The 15,813-nt window shown below is 37.4% G+C and overlaps 1 protein-coding gene across 3 annotated transcripts in view; it reads right to left on the bottom strand.

Moving 5' to 3' along the window:
* Nucleotides 1–15,813, bottom strand: part of WWC3 (WWC family member 3) — a 98,937-nt gene that overhangs the window by 7,061 nt on the left and 76,063 nt on the right. The window contains exons 12-18 of one of the 3 annotated variants that reach the window (XM_058821807.1): nt 10,743–10,863; nt 9,893–9,967; nt 8,797–8,883; nt 6,276–6,468; nt 2,468–2,635; nt 1,686–1,837; nt 850–1,009 (exon numbers count right to left, since the gene is read on the bottom strand). In XM_058821807.1, coding sequence (XP_058677790.1) covers nt 850–1,009; nt 1,686–1,837; nt 2,468–2,635; nt 6,276–6,468; nt 8,797–8,883; nt 9,893–9,967; nt 10,743–10,863 — 956 coding nt within the window. The remainder of the gene's footprint in view (nt 1–849; nt 1,010–1,685; nt 1,838–2,467; nt 2,636–6,275; nt 6,469–8,796; nt 8,884–9,892; nt 9,968–10,742; nt 10,864–15,813) is intronic. The other 2 variants (XM_058821790.1, XM_058821798.1) reach the window with 2 other exon arrangements.

Here is a 15,813-nt window from a genome sequence, read left to right as displayed (position 1 = left end):
CAATTGGGCATTACCCAAACTACCACCTGATCTCCAGCCTCAACAGAAGAAAACTGAGTCACCTTTCAGTAAGCACAGTGACTCTGAAGCAACTGCTTTAAAACTACAGGAGCTTAAATGAAAACAAGGAAGAAAAAAGGAACTGAAAGACTGTTCACACAATTATACAAGAACATTAAAATATTCAGAAAGATAGAAAACATAGGCTACTCTAGCAAAGCTTTCAAAGTTTCAGAAAAGTCACTCCTCCATAAGAGGTGTGATCCTTGCTACAGGCAACACAAACAGCTTATGTTCCTCCACTTCAATGGAAGTCTGCTGATTTCAACTTGTGAAGGATTATTTTCAGTGTCTCTATCTTGACTACAAAAGATTTTAAGTACATCAGTTTCAGCACAATTATTCCATGTTATTGTAAAACTGAAATAGTAATACAAGTCCTAAAATTTCTTTCTTTACAATTCCTTTAAAAATTCTTATAGAAGTAAGAGCACTGGAATTTGATCATGATCTTTTCTGTTTAAATTTCAGGTAAATGCAGAAATTGATAACAGTGCCAATTTATAGATTAGATAAAGGCCATAGTAAAAACAGTTTGCCTTTTGATATAAGAACTAAATTCTGTTAAGAAGTAAGTAGTAAGAAAACAATTCCCAGCCCTAAAGAGTGAACTTCTACCAACTTAACAGCCATACAGATGTCACAAAGTCAGCACTCATATGGAGTTGCCAATGTCATTGCTGACTCCTTTCCCTCCTGCCCAACTCAGACTCCAGCTCCAGGCACAGCAGTAGCTCACTGTGCCAGGCAGGGTGGCAGTTTTCATGCTGCAGTGTCTTCTCTCCTTACCTTCAGTGGTGGAGGCTGCATTTTTCCAGAGCCGTACTGGCCAGCTGGAGCTGCAAACATGTGTCCAGCTAATGGATCCCCACAGAATGGCTCTGGATAAGGAGGACTAGTCTGGGTACAATTGCTGCATCCACTGTCAACAGACTCTGCTTGCCAGCTCCTAAAGTCAGAACATCACAATAATTTTGCAGGTGTTAAAAAACTCCATGCAATTCTGCATTACATTTATCTCTAACATTATCTAAGCCAGTTTATAATTTTAGAGTATTATTTCTCCAATAAAAATACAGTATTTTCAACAGGAGAACAGAGCACACTTGCATTTCTGCAAATGCAAATAAGCAAATACATTTCATAGAAAAAAATTCACCTTCCCTAATTTTCTTAAGGCATGTGTTCTGGTCTTTGTAACAGTACTAAGAAAGCAATAACAAAAAGAACAAGAAAAGTCATGTAACAAACCAGGAGTATCACTAGGAATGAAATTGCAACCCTAACCCTAACAATGTCTCGTGTCACCACTAAATTTTATTTACTTTTTCTTAATAGAGGGCTGTTATAAACTCATTACAGTTGCCTCCCTAGCAAAGTTCATGTTTGATATAAAGTTTCCCCACTCCTCAAATTCCCTAAATTCAACCTATTCAAGTAAGGTTTCCTCCTGTTTGCAGATCATGACATAATAGAATGTTATACTTGTAGCACTAACAGGAAGCAAATCTCAGAATAAAAACCTACTGTTTTCCTGCTTTATTTCAGATTATACCCATAGGGAAAATATCTTTGAGGAAATATTAGTTATTATCTGTTTGATGAGGTATTTAAACCATTTTTACCTTTCTGATATGGCTTCTGCCTGATCTTCTTTTCTTTCCATCTCCAAGATTTCCTCCTCTGTGTACTCCAATTTCACTCTCTCTTCTGCCAGCTCTCTCTCAACTGCTTCCAGCTGGGCAGTGGTCCTAGCTAACAGGGCTGTCACTGCATCCTGAAAGGTAAATTAGACTTTAATTAAATCTGTTTGAACAAACCAATGCATTTAATGTGTATTATTCAAAGAAAAAATAAAAACAAAGCCATCATATGTTCCTTAAAAAACTAAACGAAAAACCAAACCACAACCAAACAAATCCATCTTGAATCTTAACGATCAAAAGTATGTGGTGTTCAATTTGTCACAGAAACTGGGCAGACTTTACTTGACTGTGGAGCATCACCCACAAGTTAGGTCAGAAGAGACCTCTGGAGGTCACCCAGTCTGATGTGCTGGCCAAAGCAAGCAAGGCATCATAGTCAGGCTGTCCAGAGCCCAGTCAAGGGCTGAAAACATCTTCAAGAATGAAAATTGCAGAACCTTTCTTGACAATCTCTTCCAGTGCAGTGGCAGAAATTTTTCATGTGTTTTAGCTGGACTGGAAACATGCATACAGGGTACTATTTCAAGCATCTGCCCAGACATGATCTGGTTTTCAATTAGTCTTCTGAAATCTAGATCTTTCACCAAGAGTTAAATTAAGTTATTAGTTCCTGTGATAACTCAAAAACCTGCACCCAAGGTAAGATCATAGCCACCCTGCTGGTCAAACAAAGTAAACGAATCACTTTTTTAGAGCCATACTGTTTTAACTGTAGTTACATTTCCAGAAGACTGAGGAATACTGTCTTCACACTGGTTTTTGGTCTTTGCTCTCTGGGGCTCTGAACCAGTGAAGATCTGAACAGGGTACCAGTGAAGCTGCATCTCACCAGAACTCTCTGCATCAGTCAGGTTTATCTGAGCAATGCCCTGTAAAAAAACAAAAAGCATTGACCTCAATAAGATACATATACTCTGCAGGATAGACACCTTCTCACTTAAAGGGTATTTTACCTAGAGTGTAAACTCCCACTTCACCAAATACTACAGTCTCTTAAAAAGAGACACTTTTATTCTGTTGTGTTATGATGTTTAAGATTCTGAATTTCTTGCCTCTTTACTACTAGGAAGAATGGGAGTAGATAATTTTTTTTTAATTGAAAAATAAAATTTGTATGACTGATGTAGATATAACTGACATCTGATAGCTATTAATATTTTATTTTTAAAACCTTCCCAACTATGTATCTGATTTTTATATTTGCTTAAATTGATATCACTTTAATAATATTACTTTAATTTCAGGGGCTTTTGAGATAACTGTATTCTGATACCCTTCCATTCTCTGGCCCTCAGAGGCATCTTTCAAATGGAAATAAAAACGTTGTGTAAATAATTTTTTTCCTCTGCCTATTTATGTCATAAGGTAGTTAAATCAGCTATAAAGCCATTTTTCTACTTTCCAGGCCATCCTTGTATCTCCCAGATTCAGGTAAAAATAGTTTTAATGGAGGCTTCTCACTAAAAGTATTTCAAACTTTAAAGTTTAAACTACTACATCAGAGAGAGCTCATGTAAGAAATTTCTCAGGGGTGTTTGCCTAATTGAAAAACAGCTGTGAACAAATTATTCTGCCTATTTTATTTGTTTTTTTCAATCAGTTCACTAGCCAGACCAACCAATCATATTAGTCGGCCTTTAAGTACTGTTTTTTGTTTCCCCGGCTATCTCTGCAGCAATAGCATAAGCTGTTTTCATGCTTATGATCCACATGCTAAAAATGTCTTCCTTTGTATCACTGGAAAAGTCCTGTAAAAATGGCTTTCATCTCACAAATCAAGTAATTGAATACAATGACTCTAACAACAAAGGCAGTAGGAAACGTAGAGAGAATGTGCATTCAACTTTAAGCAGGTAAAGAAACAGTTAAGTAGAAAACAATAATAAAAAAATAAATCATTGCATTGTTTTTCCAACACAAATGTTCCCTGGGGCTCTGTTTAAACAGGTGCATAGAGGACAATAGCCTAACAAAATAATGCAACATGGGGATACAGCATGTTTTTGAGAAAGTCATTTAATGTGAATATATACCAGGGTACAGAGATACCTTTTCATTTTCCTGTATAACATAGATGTCTTCTAATTATCTACTCACTCTGATGTAATGGAAGATATAAATGTGCATCAAATACTCACACATTTGCATCAGAGTTGGAAAATGTTTAAGACACACTGAGTTTAGTTTAGGGGGTAGAGAGTAAAACTGTTTTCCTGCCAGCAATATTGTAAGAAGCACAGGCTAGCTCTGAGACACCTGACACTGCCTATACCCTGCATTCATTAGGCAGCTAAGCAAGTCTGCCAAAGAAGCTGCCTCTACAAAGGGAGTCAGTAATTCCTGACTGACTGAATGCTGGGGAGTAGAAAATCACCATCAAACTCAATTAAGAATGATCAGTACTGAAAGGACTAATTAATAATTCATGTCCATCTCAAGATTTGTAGCTTACTCAAAAGGATGAAGAAACCAAGGTGGGTCTGCTAGAGGTGTATCACATGCCTGTTCTGATGAATTTGTTAAAGACTTGGATGGCAGAACAGTAAAAGTATTTATGAATATCTCTGTGATGTCTGACATACATGTCTCTTCATGAGAAAACAATCAGGATTTTAAAATCATGCTAAAAATGGGACAGATGTTCCAAAATTAAAACAAAAAATGCAAAAAAAAAAAGTTACACTCAAGAAGAAATCAAATAAATTAAGACACAGGGAATAACTGGTCAGGGCTGTAAAAGATGAGAAACTGGGAGAGATGCAGCAATGCTGGGTGATTGCAAGAAAGGCATTCATACTGCTTTTATCTTTTAACATGAACTATATATGCTAATCATGGAAAATAACAATTCCCTTATCTCAACATTGACAAGGCCACCAGGGAAGAAATAAGCCAACTTAAGACAGAAAAATATCCTTCAGCCATGGAAAGCATAAGAGTAAAAGGTTGAGGAAATGGAAAAACCATCCCCACAAGTGTAGCATATTTATTTCTTTATAATGGAAATATTTCCCAGAATTTTTTTTATTATTTTTTCCTGTTAGGTACAAGTATTTATATAAATTAGGATAAACTCCACTCTGGCTTTTGTACTTAGGAAAATATTAAACTGGCATAACCTAATTGAAAAGAAATCAGCCATTAAGAATTTGAGAAATATATGCATTATTAAATAGATGGGGGAAAATCATAATATCAGTGGAAGGCATCTTCAAAGACAGAGGCCTTGCTGACAGGCACCACCACAGCAGTTCCAAAGAGGTAGCAGGTAGCAAATGATGTCTCAATGTGACAAAATGCTCATTCTCAAATTACAGCTGAAGAAAACAATGATCATAATGTTTAAATATTTCAGTGCACCTATCTGAAGAAACTGGCATTGTTTCTCTATTTTTGAGTAGTATTGTTAAATTACCTTAAACTATATTACCAATTACTGTTGACAAAGATACTTCTGACAAAACCAATTGAAGACCATGAAAGAGGAAAAAATCCCCACCAAGATACCCTGAAGACCTATTTTTTTGGCAACTCAATAACAGCAGTTAGAATAAAATACCCTAAACTTAGATGCATTTGTTTCAATAGAAAGATACCTTACATTTCAATAGCTATTTAGCTGCCCAGAGGAACAGGATATACCAGTATAAAGCATTTTACACCAATACATCCAGCCTGTTCTTGAGATGCTTTCTCTTTAATTACATTGTAGACAAAACTTCCTACTGCAGACAAGACCTCAGGTCCATTTCTATCAATATTAAGACCCCTGTTTATAGGAGATGCTACTTAGATTTAAAGGTGGATTAACAAACACACATTCTTGACCAGATTTGCTCAAATAAACACCTCTTATCCACAGCCCAGCATGACAGTGAGATGCCTATACCTCTTAACTTCTTTGATAGGCTTAAAAGTTTTTTTCACTAACCCATTCAAACCCCCCAGTGCAAAGACAGCCCACTCACTTCAAAATAGCCAGGACATCAACCCTAAGGCAGATTTAGTTATGCATGCTTGCATTTGGCAACAGCTAAATGAAGCTAACATTAGTTAGTACATGATACCTCAATCAGTTTAAAGTAAAAGGCTGAAGTAACAACACTGTTCCAGGGCCACTATTATCCTGCAACAAAGTTAAGACTGATGTAATAGCAGTCCTCTTCACCCAATGTTATATAATAACGAGGTGTCTGTATTCCTTGGTTTTTTTCGAAGGAACCTGTCTGAATAGTACAGATTCACCACACAGGCACTATAGCATCATGTAGAAACCTAAGTCTTGAGCAAACTGTAGTCTAAAAGCTGTCAGATGAAGTCTTTTTTAAAATCCCACCTCTTTATTTACAGAACTACACTTACACCTGTGAACAAATGAACACATTAACATGTAACTCTATCAGAACTTCTTATGGAAAAATTAGGTTCTCTTTTTAATCTTAAAAAATAATTCCTCAGGTAACTTTAGTTTCGCATATCACATGGCTTTTAAGAAACTGAGCCACTTACCAATAGTTCTTCTTGTTGCTGATGATCAACTGAACAGATATACAGCTGTAGTGATTTTAATTTCAAAGCACTTGAGTGCATGGGGATTTGGAAGACTTCATTAAATATTAACGGGGTTTGGAATTCCAAAGCTCTCGAGCAGTAAGTGGTTGGGGTGCCCGACTCAAGCGGTGGCAAATAAACTCTCACATGACTGGGAACAGCAAAATAGACAAATAGCACAATTCAGACAAAGAAAGCCATTTTGCATTTCTCAAAATCAAGCTAAGCAAAAACATCAGTGCAACTTCTACATTAAGAAGCCGCCTTGAGATGTCCTCATCACCAGAACTTATTTTGCATTCTAATACAGAAGATCTGCAAGGCTGATCTCAAAACGCTGTATTTTTTGACAAAAACTTTTTTTTAACTTGGTGCTTAAGAAGAGGCACCAAGTGGCACTTAAGCTGCCCTGAGGTATCCAAGGCATCTAAAAGGAGCTAGCAATTATAAGAGGATCTATGGGAGAGCTACACAGAGCCTCCTCTGAGCAGCAGCAGCTGGAGGCCAGGTGCTGTGCCATGCTATTTCAAATGGAAACACATGCCTATGTTTAGGCAATTGAATTGTCCCATTAGTGTCACTGATCCATTTCTTTCTTCACCCACTACGCAACCTATTTCTCTCCTTAAGAAATTAAGAAATCCAGATTGCAAAAGAAATCTGCAGTCACTGCATCTATCTACAGTCTCAAAAGACAAATTCAAATAAGTGGTAACATATCATTTAAGACTCCAAGCCAAAAACAAGATCAACAAACATTTTCACCTGACAGCATAAGCAGCAGAGCTACTTAGAGAATTGTTTCCATGTTCTCCCTGTCCTGACTGCTTTCCAAGCCCCTGCAATATCCTATTCCTTTCCTCATGCCAGCAAACAGTTTCAAGCAACTGTGTTGTGACCCAGATTACAAAATTTATCTGGGTTAAAAACACTAACCTAGCTAAAACCCCACAAAGCCTTCAGGATTAAAAAACTCACTCCAGCTCAGGTTCACTCAAGTCGACTATATGGCTGCAGGAACTCCTCTGCCACCACCAAAGAGGGGCTGACACTGGCAGGCAAATACATGGTTAGAGGACAACTGGAAGAGCTCCTTATGGTGTAACTGCAGCAAACTGGGCTGTGGAGCATCACTTAAACAAATTCTTCTCCGGTAAAAAGGCAGAGACCCAGCTCCTCTGCTCCCTGGCTGCTGTAGTACACTTCCCCCCAGCTGCCACAGCACCTGATTCAATCAATGTACAGTTGCACAGAGGAGTTTTTTAAACTCAATAAAAGCTTCTTCTGCTTTTTGGTAATAGAAACGTACTTTTTGACTAGACTAATCAATTCACCCTGCAGCAATGCAATTTCTTGATTACAGCAAAGGGCTGAGAAGGATGAAGAACACAACTGCATTTTGAGTCCCTTAGATGCCTGGTTGCCTTGATGATAATGTCCAACAAAACCTCTGGACTAACGTTTTTCTTTGGTGACTCTACTTTACTACCTTCTTCAGATGATGATTATTTTCTCTTCTGATGACAAGGCATCATGGCTGAGTAATACACAATATTCACATTTTTCCCTATCATGTGCCCTTGCACTCACACTGAAACAGAGCAGAAATCCAACACTAATGTACTAACCTACATGAAAAACTTCCACTCTAGTTTTGCAGAGTTATCATGGTGAAGTTCTCAACAAACAACGATTCATTCAGGGAGATGTATGTGAATTTAATACCTCCCAGCAAATAATTTATTTTACAATAAAATAATGTTATCATATCTCCATTTTCCTGCTTTCAAACAACCTCTCCGAGAGATAAAGACCAAAAATTTTTACATGTTGAATTTCTTTAAAATATGCTAAGATGCATCTCTAGATAAAACAGTGTTTTATGACAACAGTGAATTTTTAAGAAACATTTATTAGACTAAACTAAGCTATGTTCTATATGTGATACAAAATTTGAAAAAGTAGCACAAGCTGTTAGAGCTTAAAAAAATTCAATCTTTTGTACTGATTCTCAGCTTGTGTTATCAGAAGGTCTTTCATGGATACTCAAGGAGAGCTGTACAGGCCACAAAAGCCTGCAGATCCTCTGCTGTTGTTAGCATGTTTTCTGGTGTGGTTTTCTCTCTTAAAGATAAAAGGCAAGGCAAACCTCGTACTGATTATTATAGATTTTGCCACAGGTAATGAGAAAAATACACTAAGCATTCTCTGGAATATCACAGATATTTTTGAACAAACTTTCCTCTGCATAATAAACATGAAAGAGCACAGAGACTACACTTGTTACCTGAATATTGTGACATAAGTTGTATAAAAGGGATACTTTGTGACCAGAACATTAACCCTTTCCTCATGGAAATTAAGACATAGCATCTTCTCCAGAAATTGCTTAATTTTGAATGAAGCCAAATAAATCTATGGTATTTATAACTGCAGCATAAAACAAACAATGATGACTCTGGGTGAAATTTAAGCTTACATTTTGCAGTTTTCTTTAACAACTAGACTGGTGAAGTTCTTCAGCTGTAATACATGGACTAGCAGACATTCGCTTCCACTGTCATGCCTGGAAAATAAATTTTCTGTGTTAGTCACCAGTCATTGATAATTTGCTTAAGAAATAAAGATGAAGACTAAACAGATTTAAAGAATGCAAAAGCACATTTTGTTAAACAAATTTCTTGCGCAAATCAGTTTCAATTAAGGGCATTAGCTAGAGTAACGAAGTTAATAGAACTAAGTGAAGTAAATATTTTTCAGCTTGAAATTAACAAGTGGCCATCATATGCCTCTTGACAGCAAACAGGCTTTAACAAAACAAAGTCTTTTCTTTAAACAGTTACACCAACTGCATTTGTGTGTGTGCATGTGTAACAACATATCAGTTACATTAGACAAAGCCATCTGCATTATTTTCATGGGCTATTGAAAACAAATATTAAAATTCTACTCTTTCACATCAGCACAGATTTTGAAATGCCACTAACAAATCTGGTTGATATTTTAAAAGCTTCCAATCTTAGGAATTAGTTTCCAAGGGGCAGAAAGGATTCTGGAGGGCTAAGATATGATACCCTGTCTTGTATGACAATAGTCTGCCCTTCCCCAGGCTACTCCCACTACCAACAAGAGCATGCCATAGGCACAGGATTTCAAAGATGTATTGTACAACTGGGACTGTACTGTATTTGTGTCTCCTCACCTGTGATTCTCCTAAGGTAATACTCCTTTAGCTGGCTTTAAAACGTCTGGCTTACAGAGACATATCCCTATACCCATACCCACATTAATGGCCCAGACAATGGAAATAAATGCTACTAAAAGAAGTAATGAAGGTCCTTTTATCAGGCAGCATTGAAAGGGCACTTAATAAACTTTGATTAAACCATATCCCCAACACAAAGTGGCACATGACTGACTGATCTGTACATCCACTGAACTTTGGCTGCCAGTTCAGAAACCTCTTAAAAACTCCCACCATGATTTAGTTTATTAAAAAGCTAAAAATCATAAGCAGGAAAAGTAGTGACAAATTCCTGTAGAGTTGATGGGGAGAAAGAGAAGTAATTACTCACAGAAATCCAACATGTATTTGTGGTTCTTCATTACTGGCAGCGTCACCATAAACAGGCTCTTCCAGATCTTCATTCCTGCAGGAACAGAAAGTACTGTAAACTACACAGTGACCTAAGCTGCTAAATGATGAATTAGCATTTATTCTGTGATTTGTGGATATAAGCAATTATTTAGCAATACAGGAGGGACTGGTAATGTAGAAGGAATTGAGATATACTACTGTATGTTTTATATAAAAATATACAGTAGTAGTAATTCACAAGTGTCAAAGTTGAAGTTTTAGAATTAGTCCTTTGAGATATTTAGGTTATTTTAGCATTTATTTTGTCTTCCAGATCTCTTTAGCATCCTCCAAACCTTATCCTCTTCCCAGTTACTGCTTCCTGTGTTAAGACAGTTGTATTAAGTAACATGTCTTTCTACATCCTTCAATCCATTGGTCAACCTACATATTTTTTGGCTTTTGACAGTTCATATATTTCTTCCTTGAAGTTATACTTTTATTACATGATACTCAGAATTTTAAGTCACACTCTGTATAACTTTATTTTGTTATAGATTGTTGAAATAAAATTACTGATTTATGACTAACAGGATGAGAAAACTATCTTGCAAGGGAGATACGATGTCAAAATGTCAGAGAGAAAAAAGCAAAAGGGACTTGGCACTTGAAGATGACAGTGGACTGCATGTAAAAAGCTTCTTTCCTTTAAAACATGCCATCTAGTTGCTTTATGTTACTAATAAGTAGCAATTTTGAAAGCCTACACATAAATTCACAACTAATTCTTTTGGGCCATGTGGCAGAACAGGAATATTTCCAGCTTACTATGCATTTATACACCTGACCTTTTGCTTAAAGCTTCAAACACGCCACTGTCACTAGCCAGTGAATGATCTGAGAGACATGCTGAAACTCGCCTGGCTCTCCTCTCCGATCTTCTGCCGCTGTCTCCGCGCAGAGTTACAGCTGCCATGGAGAAAAAAGGGACAGCAACATCAGCCCAAGGCAACTTCTTCAAAATTAAACAAGAAGCATCTATTGTATCAAAGCTAGCAGCAAAACAGCACAAATGCAATTCACTGGTTTTTCTTCTAACTTAAAGTTAAAAACCTAGAATAGGATTGACCGGAGATTTTCTGTGGAAGAATTAAGGAAGGAAGTTTGTGGCTAATTGCTCTGTGACAAGACTAAGTATAAACCAATTGTATTGTTACTAAATGTTTTTCTGGTAGAGTAATTCCTTCCTAAAGGAAGACTTACATTAATTCACATATGTACACATGATAGCCTAAGCTTTTCAGATTTACCTACTGAATATACAATAGGTTGAAAACAAACACAGAGACTAATTCTTTTTTAAAGTTATCTGATAATACAATGTGAGGTTTTGTTCTCATTTGTTTCCTAATACAAAGTCTCAAAGCATACTGTTTATACCATCACATAATAGAAGCTTTTATTTACAGTCTGAGAGGCATTATCAAAAAGAACCAGTGTTTTCCAGCTCACTCAGACCACTGTTTTTCTTCAAATTCTTGGTGAATTACTTTGAAAACTGACTGGGGGAAGGAGGAAGTAATGTTCAACCTTCTTTGCCACTCTTCCCTGAATCACCAGCCACACAATAAACAGCAACTCAGCAATCACTTTCATGTTTTAAGTGCACCAACAAAATTACATTATACACTGGGTTTTGCACAGGCAAGTAGGCATAGCAGCTACCGATCCTTTAAAGTACATGCACAAGCAGTAACGTTCAAGAACTGCATAGAAAAGGCTTCAACACTTTAACAATATCTCCCAACTTGAGGTTGTTTCCCTTTGAGTCCTAGAGAAAATCACTAAACAGACTTGTGAAGTGCAGTTTCTTCACTGTGCAGAGAAGAACTTTCACCCTCTTTTGCTCAAAGTTTGATGACTGTCCTCAAAGCAGGAAAGCAGTGGTAAAGAGATGGCACTTCAAAAGTGGGGAAAGCATTTTATTTACTTCTGCTCATGCTTACAAACCTAAGACAGCATGGAAGTATTGACAGTTCCAGCAGAGTGACAGTAGCACAATGCATGGGGGACAAGCACCAGCTGGCATTTACAGCTTACAGCCCCAAAAAAGGGATGAAGCAAGTCCTACTCAAAGTAACAAATTGTTAAGTGCCTCTGTTGAACATTACCATGAGCCAACCCCCTGCATGGTATCCACCTCACCTCCCACCCAAGCACCACCAGGACAGGACATCAGGACAGGAGAACTTGATAAAACTCTTCCAGATCAACACAACCACGCTGCTGCTATCAACAGAAGGCTCTGGCTAAGGTCAGCTTTATCCCACTGTGGAACTGGCAGAGAAGGTGCACCAAGCCCAGCAGGTTGTGTGCCAGCCCAAGACACATTCCTGTTACCAGGCCACTAACAGCAGCATCTTACCAAAGGTGTTACAAAAATCACCTCATCCTATTTGGAGCTAAAATTCCAGCAGAACCAGTTCTCTGTCCATTGGATTCATAAGTAGCCCTATGGACCTCTCCTCCAAATTCAATGAAGGATTTAATCACCTTTAGGTATTTAGGAAATGTATTTGCTGGCTAGGAACACCCAGCCTGTACTTGTCTCTGCACCCAGGGAAAGAACCACCATTCCTCCCCATCCCACCCTTCTTGTACATCTTGTACACATTGTGCAGTGCTACTCATGTCATCCTCACCACAAATGAGAACCAAGTTCAAGTGAGCACACAGAAAGCAAAAACTGTATTTGAACCACACACTACTCTTTATCACTTGTACAAAAGTGGTGGTTTTGTGGGTTATTTTGATTGGGGTTTTTTGTTTGCTTGGTTGGTTTGGCTTTTTCCTTCTTTTTTTTTTTTCTCCCAAGGACTTTTGATTTGGTAAGCCTACCTCACTGTCTGGTATTTATGAAGTTTATTCTGTCACTGGTATTTATGAAGAATCATGAAGCATTAGCAATCTGTAGTGACATCTACATATTAAAATTTCTCCAAAATTTTACATCAAGAGGTTAAACTTCACAAATGTTGCTTTTTTTAAAAGTGCTTCTATAATTTCTGTACTAATTTCAACAAGTTATACTACAACAACTTCACTTCTTTTTGCAAAGAAGCCCTTGGCTCACCCCCTACGTGAACACTTTGTATAAAGGTATCAGAGTAAAGTTCCTGTGGACTCTGTCCTTGGAAGGCTCATGTTTCCAGTTTGGCTGGAAGGAAAAGCTGACATCAAGCACTAATATAATACAATGAAAAGCTGATGCATTACAACAATGTTGTAATTTGACAGCGATTTGCTCACTGTCTGCAGGCCACGGAAGCATTCAATAACCTCTGGACAATGGCAGCAAACTTGAGAGAGATGCAAACACCAGAATATCCCCTTGACATGGGGGGGGGGCGTAAAAATTTAGCAGGAAAAATTAGTCAAGATCAAAGACACACCAAATTTTGGTTTAAGAAAAAAGTTTACCACAGACTTTGCAATGCTGGAAGCTAAGGAATAGTTTAAAAATTAGGTTTCTAAGACAGGCCATTACCTTACATTTTCTTATTTAATTAACAAAATCAGTAAACAATAGATATGATTTCCAGAACTAATGGGTACCAAAGCTTGATGTAAGACAGCCCTGAATGAAAGAACATTCTCATTATCATTAGTTGAAAAAGTGAACTTCAAAGCAAATTTTGCTGTCCAAACTTTCATTTGCTAAGAAAGCTCATAAATAAATCTAAAGCATGTTTCACAAGCTTAGGTGACTGAAAATACTGCATGTCAGCTCAAAATGCACTAATAAAAGAGTAGAACACTCTCATAAAAACTAATCTGAGACAAAAACAGACCTTACCTACCATAATGCTGTCAGACATTACTATTATATAACAAAGGGGAAGGTCAAAGAGCTCTTTCCCTAGGAATTTAGCTACAGCTGTGAATGTGTTGTTTAGTTGACATAGCAAGAAAATTAAGTATGCCATAATGATTAAACAGATACAGCAAAATATCAAACAAAACCAAATGTAGCAGAATCTCCTGTTTCTTCTCATGCAACTCCAAAAACAAAAAACCAAAACAAAACAACCCACCCCAAAAGAAAACAACTAACACATCACACAATAAGAAATTTTAGGTTCACTTACAGTGAATTTTTCTGTTGTGCCGCATGAGAAACAAGACAAAAAGCATACAGTGACAAATCACCCTTTAGATCTCTGACAATATTTTATAAACAAGAGACTATTTAGGCATTAAAAAAATTTAGCATTTCAAGGATTTGTTATATAGAAGAGATAGTGAAGATATTCAAGCCCAATATTTTATTGACATTTCCTCCCACTCCCAGATTTACAAATATGATGGATTTAACTTTTCAAGCATATTCCCTCCATTAACACATGAAAACTTATTTCACAATGTGACCCTGTGACAGATGCAGAACAATAAAACAGCATATCAGCAACTGAACATCAAAATTGCAGTTCCTGAAGTACCCCTTGAACTTTCTCAAGTGCTGCATCAGTGCAAAGTTCATGCAGTTTATTCAGTGCTAACCCTCCCAGTCCCCATTATTTGCAAATTACCAAAATTACCTCAAGCTGTGCCTAGTGAAGGAGCAGGCCAAGGTTTGAGGGAACCAAGACCTCCTGTTTTTGCAGCACAGCATTCTGCTGCCAGGCCACGGGGTGGCAGCAGCAGGGTACACTGCCTGGTACCTCACAGAAAGCCAAACCCCAGCATCTGCCAGCTCCCAGCTCTGGCATACAAGCTGGACGCTCCATCCAACTCTTCCAGGAAAAGAGCACAAAACCAAAAACCTTTCAAAACTTCCAACTGCTACTTGCAAACAACTGCATTACAATTCCAAACCACTAGCTAGTGAGTGTAGAACTCAAAACAGGCAAAAATCAGCAAGGTTAAATTATTTTCAGTAATTGTTTCCAAATGCAAATATCAAAAATAAAAAAAAGTCTCAAAAGAAGGCAGCCTGGCGACCTTTTAACCACACATTCTTCCTCAAAAAGCAACACAAAATACTCCATTGTACATAGAGAAAAGCTGTAACCTCTGGGCTAGGAGCTGGACACCCCAGCACAGACAGCAGGTTAAGCACAGAGGTTTTCAGACAAATGTGAGATGTGTAGAAACACAGCAGAGAACTGAGAAAAAGAAAATCAAAGCAGGAAGCTCCATCCTGTATTGCTGCCTAGGCCCTCACACTAGGCCTTCACTTCTAGGAAACACACACAAGCTATAAATGAACTATTTAGATACTTTCACTTACCACAATGGGTGAAGACATGCTGTGGTCTGATTTGAGGTTTAAAGAAAGCCTCAGGAAGCCTCTTCACAGCACTAATTTAAGCACAAGTTCTCATGCTGGTCTTTGGAATTCTGTTTATTTTGGTCTGAAAGCTACAGTATGGGCACTAGAAATGTTTACAGCTAGTAAAAGTAAATTCTGCTGCAGTATCTTCTGGCAGGGCTAGCTGCATTAAGGAAATTAGGTAAGTCTAGACTTAAATGCTTTTGAACAATACAGGCTTTTTAGCACTGTGGCAATGATTTCTTTTTTTAAATGAAAACCAGAAAGGTTTTCTGTAAATACCATCAATGTTCTTTGTATTATCACTTGCCAAGTAAGATTTTGGTAGGATAATATGATCCATTCTCTGGTTATAGTTCATATTATTCCTGACATCATGAGTCATGAATGCAACATTCTACACAATGCTAACAGAGAATTCTAGATATAGAAATGAAAAGACATTCACAACATTTAATATTAAACTAAACTCTAAAAGCCTTTTTCTACTGGTATGGTATTATTAAAAAAGCAAGCAAGCTAACACACAAAAATGTTAGCATGATTATCTTTTTCACATTAAGAGCAGTTCTTCATTTGGTTGGTCA

This window comes from Ammospiza caudacuta, chromosome 2 (assembly GCF_027887145.1).
Source record: "Ammospiza caudacuta isolate bAmmCau1 chromosome 2, bAmmCau1.pri, whole genome shotgun sequence".
Taxonomy (NCBI): Eukaryota; Metazoa; Chordata; class Aves; order Passeriformes; family Passerellidae; genus Ammospiza; species Ammospiza caudacuta.
The sequence above is the reverse complement of the archived record's forward strand: the minus strand, read 5'-3'. Positions and strand labels throughout refer to the sequence as shown.